Source organism: Styela clava, chromosome 5, assembly GCF_964204865.1.
Source record: "Styela clava chromosome 5, kaStyClav1.hap1.2, whole genome shotgun sequence".
Classification (NCBI taxonomy): domain Eukaryota; kingdom Metazoa; phylum Chordata; class Ascidiacea; order Stolidobranchia; family Styelidae; genus Styela; species Styela clava.
This window is the reverse complement of record NC_135254.1, coordinates 24,095,813-24,106,519: the sequence shown is the minus strand read 5'-3', so window position 1 is coordinate 24,106,519 and position 10,707 is coordinate 24,095,813. Positions and strand designations below refer to the sequence as shown.

General features: G+C 34.3%; 1 protein-coding gene across 1 annotated transcript; it reads right to left on the bottom strand.

Annotated features, from left to right (window-relative positions):
* Positions 1-115: 115 nt before the first annotated feature.
* Positions 116-7,943, bottom strand: LOC120344993 (beclin-1-like). The gene is made up of 10 exons (XM_039414345.2): positions 7,647-7,943; positions 7,318-7,468; positions 5,612-5,830; positions 4,303-4,439; positions 3,902-4,009; positions 3,689-3,781; positions 3,215-3,361; positions 2,561-2,771; positions 2,045-2,187; positions 116-1,015 (listed from the first exon to the last, which is right to left on the bottom strand). Exons 1-10 carry the CDS (start codon positions 7,727-7,729, stop codon positions 844-846), a joined length of 1,464 nt encoding a protein of 487 aa, XP_039270279.2. The 5' UTR covers positions 7,730-7,943; the 3' UTR covers positions 116-843.
* Positions 7,944-10,707: the final 2,764 nt, after the last annotated feature.

Genomic DNA, 10,707 nt, shown 5'->3' with positions numbered 1-10,707 from the left:
TTTTTCAACAATTTATTTAAAAATTATAGTGAATATCCCATTATTCTTCAAACTAAAATCTACAATTTCCCAACGTTGGTCTCAAATATACTCAGTGATTGAATGAATCATACCCTTCATCTGTGAAACATTTAATAAATATTGCACAATATTTTCAAAACAATAAGAGTTCAAACAACAAATGTCATAATATATTGAGACATAAAATACATTTATATTCAACAAAAGCACTGTGTATTGTACATACTAGTCAAGAAGTATCATATTGCTATTGAATAGAACTGCCTCAACCCTCAAGTATTTCATCAACCAGTATCCACATATGGATTCCCAATAACCTAAGGATTCTAGTAGCTCTCAACATGCCAAAAGTTGACTTTGACATTGCTTTTGAGCAAGTTTGTTCACTTTTTACTTTTAAAAGGTACCTAATTCAAGTGCCTCAACATCATCAGGAGTAACACAACTAATACAATTCTAAGGCAAGACTGTTTTCTTGTGTTTGGCCACACATGCTAAATTAGGCCAAAAACAAATCTTATCTTGCTCATTCCACACAAAATGGAAATCCACAAAATTTTCATTTCTGAGTTATTTTACTCTTTCGTCTTCCACTAGTCATTGAAGCTTACAATGTACATTCCATAAATCAGAATATGTTTTGTGGTTGAATTCACCCGATTTACAATAAATGTATTCCAGAACATTCCAAATTAATATGACGAAAATTTAGGAAAGAGCACAAGCTTTTCAAAGATTATTTACTGTTTTTTTAATACAACATACAAATATAAAGCAGAATATAGGTGGCTTGCATAACCATGCAAAGAGTTTCAGTTTGAATTAAGACGAAGTATTTGATGAAAATTCAGAAGACACCCAGGCAAGTCCCCATTTTAAATTGGTCAGCATAAATTTCAATGCTTTTGTCCATTGTTCTTCTGAATTGAATTGTAGCTTTATCCAATATGATGTTCCAGTGCCTCCTGTGTCTTCAATTTTTCCTTTTTCCATTCTATTAAAAAAGCATCCATATAAAATTACAGACAATACGAAATTCCACATTTCTACAATAACCCCATCCCAGTCAGTGCTTACTGTTTCATGTAATATAACAATTATGCCACAGAATATTAAGATAATAAAGAGACTGAGTATGATTTTTAAAATCAAACGGTTGTGTGAATCGACAGAAGCATTTGTCATCTCAGTGCCAAATGTTGTGACTAATCAATCTAGTCTTTTATCAAATATTAAAATACTTATAACTCAGGATATCTAGTAACAAATATCCAAGTTTCAACAGTCTCAATAAACAGTAAATGAAGACATCAACTGTGTTACTGGTATTTGTTATTTAAATATTCAAACAATTTGGTTCACAAATGATATTAATATCATTAAGGTCTTGATTGTGTTCACAAAATAGTCTCCAGTTATAGAAAGAGCATGAAATAAAAAATTACACAAAGAAAAAGTTAAATTGCTTTGGATTAGCTAATATGCTAGTGGTAAGCTGTGGTTTGGTATATAATCCGCTTGTACAACATTTAACCCATCCCTCCCACATGGTGATTTACAATAACTAGTCCAGTCTTAAAGTTTAAAATAACTGTATAAACTTCTAGCAACCTGCAACTGTGCTTTCACTTAATACAAAAAACAGAGCAAACCGAATTCAATGCTATTCACAGCCTGTTATCCATGATCAATCTCCTGTGACTGGTGATATCACACTTCACTGATCATGCTCAACCATGGGTTTCGAAACCAGCATGTGGTTGAAACGTACACACCAGTTCAATAATTTCACCAGTTTAATATTATGTTTCAACTTGAGAATTTTGATATGTAGAAATGAAAAAAATTCCATGTTTATCATCCCTGCGGATTATTTAAACAGGTGATCTTCAGTCAAATTTTTTTTTAATGTAACAACTGCACACAAATGAACAAACTTAGCACAGTAGTTCATAGTTGAAAATGACCCAAACCCAGAAAACAAGATGTTTTTTCTGTGAATTATAAAAATGATGAAACATACTTGTATGGTAATTTGAAACCTTTCTTGCTTTGCTCAACTTCTTCCTTGAATTGTTGGAGACAATCAAGAAATGCTACCATGCCTTGATCAAACTTTGTATCCCACAGTAAACGAAAACCACCACTGCCATACAAAGGGAGTTCCTATCATGTCAAAGAAAAGAGAAAGTTTATGTTAAAATGTGGGTACTCCCGTAGTAGGTTAGGGTTAGGCCATAATTTTATTCAGATTTTCCTCATTTCAGTTCTATTAAGAGCTCAGGGACTGTCTGTGTTAGCCAAGTGAATATACTCCCTGCCCATAGGTTTCAGTCCCTTTCCGCAACATGATGTAAAGTAGGTGAACAAAAGGAGTTACCTCCATATTGGTACACACGCTTCTAGAGCACCAAAATGTGTGCTATTAATAATACCAATATTTTTTACTATTCACTAGTGAAATACATATCTTCATAATTCAAATAACTGGGTGACAGGACAGCGAAGGTATAAATTAGTTTTGGTTCTTTTGACTTACTTTAGGTTTGTTTTCCAATGTTTCTATGTAGGAATGGTTTCCAAACGGTACAAGACGAAATCTTTTTAATTTTAATCCCATTTTCTTAATAAGTGAAGCAAGAAGCAATGTAGTTTGACCCCATGCTGCGTTTATTTCACTCCATTCTACTGGAGTACCAGGAACTCGACCAAGACGAAATCCATTGATAGTGCCAAATGGACCCTGATGCCTAAAAATCAATGGTAGATGATATATCCAAAAAGTATTAAGTATTATATATCTTAATCAAATCTCAACTGCGCAAGAAAATAAAGCAAATAAAATGTAAAATAAACTTTATAAATGATTGAATATCCCAGGTGATAAATATCAAAGGAATATAATTATATGATTGAATTTTGTTGTTCAGTGCACTTATTCCAGTTATGTAATTGCATTTGTTTTCAAATCTTTGAATAAGATTAAAAAAAATTGCACATTTTGACATTCAGAAAATTATATTTGAAATAGCACCGCAATAGCACAAAAGTGGGAATTTTCTTTTATTTTCAATATTTATCATTCATTTTTATTTGGATGCATGGTCTTGGCAGGAATCTGTATGTAGAATTCTACAAATCAAAAATGATGAAAAAATCTTTAACTGGTTTAGCAGTACAAATTGATAAATACCAGATATGAAAAGTAGCATTGAAAACATTTGTTTTTTGCAGGCGTTTTAACTGATTTTCTGCATGTCGAAGTTGATTCTCAACACTTTTTTGTTCTTCATCTAATTCCAGTTGCCGGGCACGAAATTCAGCATAATCTTGAAGAAATCTGAAATGATTCCATGCAAATTCAATAGAATTCATTTACAATTATAAAACTTGTAAGCATTATTCTATTCTATATTCAGTTTATTTTAAAGACTAGACGAATGAAAATACTAATGAAATAAAGAATTTTGACAGGAGCAAATCTTTACTCAAGTTTGGTTCATTTATTAAGTCTGTGAAGTACAGTGAAATACATAAACAAACCTAAAAGCTGAGATTTGTAGCCGGAAAGTTTCAATATTCAAACACAATATAATAATAGGTCACACACAATTGAGATGTTGACTTATGGAAAACGTTTCATAGCATCATATGCAATTTAGATTACCTCTTTTCTTCAGATTCTAATTTTTGTTTCTCCATTTTGATTTTTTCAATGTTTTCACGAGTAGACTCTCGCTCTCTTTCCGTTTCTTCAAGTCTGAAATATATTTTCGTGATATGTGTGGCAGTGGCAGAGAATTTTCAATACCAATAAATTTTGATTAGTTTATTGTAGAGGAGAGGCTGAATTGTTCAAATATAACCTCTATCAACTCACTCTGAAAGCAACGATTTTTCTTCTTCTTTTAAACTCTCTAATTCTGAGGTCAGCAATGCAATCTCATCTTGAGTGACAGGATCCTTTTCTAACTTCTTCAAAAATGAACTTTGATGAAAAAGCAAACAGAATTAAATTTCATCAAGAAATCAATACTAAACAGGATAATTGATTAATATATATATATATTATACATAAATACTTTTTTAGCCAACATACTAAATATAAAAAATCGCATTCACCAATTAGCACTTACTTATAGTAAAGAGTAATAAAAGACCTAGTTTACATCATTACATAGGCTAGTTATAATTTGTTTGGTGAATGTCAATTGCCAAGCATAATTAGGAATAGGGATTGATAACTAGATATATCATGCTAGAAATAAAAAGAAAACTCACTGATAAATTTCACAGTTTGATTGAGTTTCTTTGAGTTCTTTATCAAATTGATCAAGTACTTGGTCGTTACATTCTTCACACAGTGGATGATCAAGATCGGTGTTAGCAGACAGAATGTCGAATAATTTGACAATAGTCTTAAATTAATCAAAAAACAGAATTAACAATTTATGCTTGAACTGAAGCATTTGGCTAAAATTATTGGATTACCAAGTGTACAAAACATGCCAATATGTTGAAGATAAATAAAGCACAACCGGTGTATAGCAAAACGATATAATTTGCCGACGTTTCGAATTTCTATTCAGAAAAACTTCATCAGGGCATGATATGAAGAGTACACTATCGTATATATATAGAGTAGACAAATAAAAAAGATAGTAAAAATTAAACGGCGTGAAAAACTGAAAAAAAGGGACAATATGATAATAGATTCGAGTGGATAAGCGCAAGTTCAAACAATTACGCGACTATCTAAACAATGATTTATATACATGCGGGAACAATGTAGTTTCTTTATCGTTCATTGAATTTTTCTCTTTGTTGATATGATAAGATTCGAGAAATAATCTTTTTCTGTAGTGAATTTCATGTTCCAATATCCTGCTGTTATCCCAATCAATGCTGTGATCAGTAGAGATCAGATCAGATAAAAGCAGGATATTGGAACATGAAATTCACTACAGAAAAAGATTATTTCTCGAATCTTATCATATCAACAAAGAGAAAAATTCAATGAACGATAAAGAAACTACATTGTTCCCGCATGTATATAAATCATTGTTTAGATAGTCGCGTAATTGTTTGAACTTGCGCTTATTCACTCGGATCTATTATCATATTGTCCCTTTTTTTCAGTTTTTCACGCCGTTTAATTTTTACTATCTTTTTTCTTTTTCTACTCTATATATATACAATAGTGTACTCTTCATATCATGCCCTGATGAAGTTTTTCTGAATAGAAATTCGAAACGTCGGCAAATTGTATCGTTTTGCTATACACCGGTTGTGCTTTATTTATCTTTGATATGAATATACCTGGTGGCAATCACGTGCCATGCCAACATGTTGCCCAGTTTATCACAGATCTTCGAATAAAATACTTACTTAGCAACAAACTTAGACTGGTATATCAAAGAAGTCAAACTCCATAGAAATCAGTAGACCAGAAAATTGTTAAACTGAAAATTAAACTTTTAAACATCACATTAATAAGAACATATTTTTTTATTCAAAACCATAAACCAAATGTCATTGCTAAAAATCAGAAATGATCCAAAGTGTTACCTAACACATAAAAAGAACTCACATTTAATTTGTGGCTGAATGTCTCCATGCTTGTACCACGCACATCACCTATCATTGTAAAACTTGTAACGCTACCATGCACTTTATTGTTACCAATGGATGATGATTCAAGAGAAGATGTTGGCTCTGCACCAGTTGTATGAGGTTTTAATTTATCACTACCAGAAGAATATACATCCTGTTCTTGTGGGGGCGCATCCTCGGATGAGCTTGAATTTTCCTGCAATTTATATACATTGACAATTATTTATCTGAATGAGTTCAATACCAGTAAGGTAATTATGCCAAATGTATCAAAGTAATATTTATAAATATTTTACGTTTATTAAGATTGATACCAATACTATCAATACAAACTATTTAAATAAAAAAAATTCATGTCCTGAAACTTTCATATATTTGTATTTTACAAATTTTATTGTCTGGTAAACATATCCATATATTTTATGTTGATTTTTCATAGAAAAGTCTGGTAAAGTAGAATAAAATTACATTAAAAGAAAGCCTTGTTAATTGTAATGCCTATTGATCAAGCTCAATTTTACATTAATAAGGAATGAGACGAAGAAATAATCACTAAATATGGAGACGTTTTCTTGAATAATAAGTATTGAAGTGGGAATTATTATTCGATGATGGATGTATTCTCGACCATTGATCCCCAAGAAATTTTATATAATGGCATCATTGACAACATTTTTTGGTGCTATTCTAAGTATTTTCTCAGGTTGGCAGTTCAGTGCGGCACAGTTCTCAGATTCCAAGAATAGCTCCAACTATAAAAGACATCAATTATAATATTGAGTGCAAACCCCTGCTTTACGACACAGTCTGGGCATCCGTACCGACACAAATCGGCAAACAGGCACTAAGTAATAAACTATGAGAAGGTGCAAACTAAGAACGTCACCATTGGATTTCTCTGAAAATATAATCCAATTTACCTGAGAAAAAAAATTTACCTTAGCATTCAATATTTTTTAGCAAAAAAAACGCCATTTTGGTCATATGAGGTCATCATCCGAAGCGCTCTTGTTTTAGAGACAAATAGAGTGTTTGTTTTATTGAACGAATCAGGGAATTGTGGCCTACTGCAGTCACAAGCTGGTTTTACACGTTCATAACCATCAATCTGATTCAAAACATTTAACCACCAATGCCTGAAAACTCATCCGTGTGAACAACTGGAATATCAATTTTTATGTTACGATTGACATCTTGCTGATTGGCTAATGGGGTATCGTGAAGCAAACGCCGTAACTGCTTAAATACCTCTAAACACAAATGTTGTGTGAAAACAAATGCTGTAAGTACTTAAATAACGCCAAACAAAACGTAAATTTTTTTTTCTAAAAATAAAAGTTCGTCTTGCGCGAACACAATACGCTAAACACATACAGACATAGGACAAACGGGTGGCGGGAGGCAAACACCTTTTCGACAGCGAAGTTTTAAAACAACACGCGAGTAATTTCGATCTTTTCGCATTAAAATTTCCCATCACAGTTTTGTTGGGTGTTATTTGAGCAGTTAGGGCGTTCATTTCACATCACAATATTGTTAGGCGTTATTTGAGCAGTTAAGGCGTTTACTGCACTATACCCGGCTAATGTTACAAAAGTAAACAAGCCAATGCTAGGAAATTGAATGTCAAATTTTGCACAAATACCGGTACATGTCAAATAAATATTTCACCAACCAACTGACCAATGGACTCTCATTTGATTCCGGTGTTCGTGGACTCAAGTTTGATTCGCTTGCAGTTGAGTTAGAACGTCTTGCTGTGGTGACAAGCTCAAGGAAGGTCTGTTGATCGATGTTGGCAAACGATGGATCAAGATGAAGGATTTGTTTGCATCTGAAGTCATTTTTATATTGTAATAAAATGACAAAATAAAATGACGAAATAAAATGATTGGTTGATTGAATAAATTTATGTACAAAATATGATTTACATAGGCTATTTTTGTATTTATAATCTAGATTTTTTTGTTTAGCTTTATGAGAATCTATCTTGAACATATAAATAAATTTACCTTGAACATATAAATCGAACATCTTCAACTCCAGTGAAATCGGTAGCTTCGGATGATCTAACGTTAACATCAAATGATGCCATGACCAGATGACAGACTGGAGTAAGACCGCAAGATCTGAAGATGGGCAGATTATACAGTTACGGTACTTTATATTCATATATTAGACTGTATTCCGGTGTTACGACACCGGTACCGGTGCAGTAGTATGATTACCGAATTACTTCTGTACCGATCATCCATTCATCGGGGAGTTCTGCAGATCGACCGTTGTATTGTATTGTTTACACTTTACAGATTTCCCGGACACGAGGTGGCACACTACGGTTTGAGCAATCAAAGCCCATATATACAGCAATGAGTTTGGGTTTGATCTTTGATCGTTTACGGCCGTGGTTCTCAAAGTGGGCGTCGCGACGCCCAAGTGCGCCGTTTCAATTTTGCTAGGGCATCACAAAACTTTGCTTCTTTTGCGGAATTGCATTTCACAAATCAATGTTCAATGACATTTGTAAAAAAAAAGCAAGTACACCCATCCCATTAAATGCGATTTCACTGACTTTCGTTATGTTTTGTTTGCTCGTTTAACTAAATCAAATTGCAAAAAAAGTCTTACGTTGAAGACGTTTTTCAAGGGGAGTCGCAATTTGGGTATCTTTTTTAGAGGGCGTCACAATACAAAAAAGTTTGAGAACCACTGGTTTACGGCAGTAATCGGCAAACTTTATGTACTTGCGGGCCAAATAGACATATTTACGGTAGTGTGCGGGCCACATTAATTTCGTTTATTCTTAGTTTAATTTTATAAAACTACTCACAGCAATATGTGCTTCCGAACGTGCACATTACACGTATTGCTCTTTCGCACAGATGAGCAGTGGCGCAGCCCCTCGTCTCGGGGTCGAATTTCGTATTTGCAATGAGCAATGACACGATTCGTAATGACGTTTAACATCAAATCCCTTAATAACTGCGATTAAGACATTTGAACATTTTTGAAATTTGAAAATCAAAATAAACCCAACGTATATATACAACCAACGATGAGACGTTCATCAAGTAGGCTAAACCAGTGGTTCCCAACCTTTCTACCCTGGCGGACCGGTAAAATTAAATTAAATGTACTCGCGGACCGGCAAAAAATCGAAATGACCGGAACAGAAAAGAATACTATATATTTGCGTAATATAATGCAATGTCCGGAACTCAATATGCTTCCAGACAAAAAATTCACACTTAAAAAAATTCCAAACGAAGAAAAACTATCAAATAATGTGCAGTCAAAAATTGAAATGGGTGAAACATAAAATAATACCATATATTTGCGTAATGAAATGCAGTGCTGGGCACCCATTATGCGTAAGAAAGGCCCGCATAAAATATCTCACATAAAAACATGTACATGCCAAATCATGTACAAACACAATTAACTCAAACAAATTAGTGAGAATTTTGCTGCTGTTTCGTTTCCAGTACAGGATTGCAAACGAAGCCTCAAATAAGTTTCTGCAACACATAGCTCTGCAGCGGCGTGCAGCCGATTTCTTTACTTAGTTTTAATTTAAGTTAGTGATAAAAATGTTTTTTTTGCATAGCGCAGTAACTGGTTGAAAATACGTACAACAGTTTGACTGCTCGATTACTTAGCGATGGGTATTCGTTATCAAGAGATATCCAACATTGTGACAGTGATTCTTTTTTAAATCTGGACTGTAAAGTAGAAATAAATTTTAATCAAGCGTTTTCTTTATCATCGGGTTCATCATATTAATCCCTCTGCAGTTGATCGACGCCTCCAATGAATTGAATTTACATTACAATGACAAAGTCGTTGGTAACTTGGCACCAGCCTCAAAATCCCACTGTGTCTGCTCAAAATACTGGGAAAGATCTCTGCGGCCCATGCTCTTTTACGCGTCTCGTGAACACCTGCAGGGTCGCAACAGATTCATATCTTACTGGAATATTATACTGTCCTTGACTGTTATCTGGTTTGAACAAAGAAATATGCATAATGTTTTATATGGATGCTCATATTAATCAGGAAAAGCACGCGTGCCGATTTTTAGGTCTCGGAATCTTGCGAGATTTGATGGAGCGCATTCGCGATGAATCGGAGCCGAAAAAGCGAAAATGTCTCGGCGCCACGATGTCGCGAACGACGTCGCCAAGATGTCGCGAAAGACGCCGCAATATAACGGCAGAAGAGAAAATGCGTACTAAACCAACGCCACCTCGTCTTCGGTGAAGCGATTGAGACGGCATAAAAACAACTAAATTTCTCGCGGACCGGCAAAAAAAAGCTTCGCGGACCGGCACCGGCGGTTGGGAACTACTGGGCTAAACGACATACAACCGTAAATGAATACTAATACAGCTGACAACTGACGCTACTTACTGCAAAACAAGCGCCGTACAGTCGCACTTGTTAACACGTGGGATCCAAAAATTTGTTCGCGGGCCGCATTTAGCCCACGATTGCATATCATCAATCTGGTACTCAGCGAAGTCGGGAGTTTTTTGACGTTAACTCGTTTTGGTCATCGTGTCTATATATTTGAGGTTGCCCTCATGTTTATTAGGTAGAAAATCCCCAAATATCGAATTCTCCCACTCAGAGAAATTCCGAGTACGCCTCAGTGAAAATCGGCCTAAGTACGGAATAGCCTTCTCGGGTATTGCATATAGTTTAAACTCTAAATACACCAATGAGGGAGCCACACCGTGTAAACAAACTGATAGTTCTAATGTATAGTTGGTTGGCCTTAAAACTCAAATAGTTTCGGCGTTTAGATAATTTGTTTGGCTACATTGGGGGCATTCAGACATCGCAGGAAGACAAAAAAGACGGCATACGTTTTGTAGCGTGTTTATTCATTATTCATCAACAATATAGTATGGGTGAGAGCTCACAGCTAACCGAGTTTGACGATTGAAATTTTTTTCGAATTGATAAATTAGGAAAGTTCAGAAGAACATAGTATATGGCATAGGCTATATACTGTATATATATATATATATATATGTTATATTATCTGTAAGATAATCACAGCGACGCAAA

Coding starts and splice junctions, on each gene's coding strand:
- LOC120344993 (XM_039414345.2), bottom strand. CDS start 7,729: ATGGCATCATTTGATGTTAACGTTAGATCATCCGAAGCTACCGATTTC. Junction 5,831..7,317: donor AATCAAATGAGAGTCCATTG/GTCAGTTGGTTG, acceptor TATAAATTGCAG/GAAAATTCAAGCTCATCCGA. Junction 4,440..5,611: donor CATTCAGCCACAAATTAAAT/GTGAGTTCTTTT, acceptor GATTAATTTAAG/ACTATTGTCAAATTATTCGA.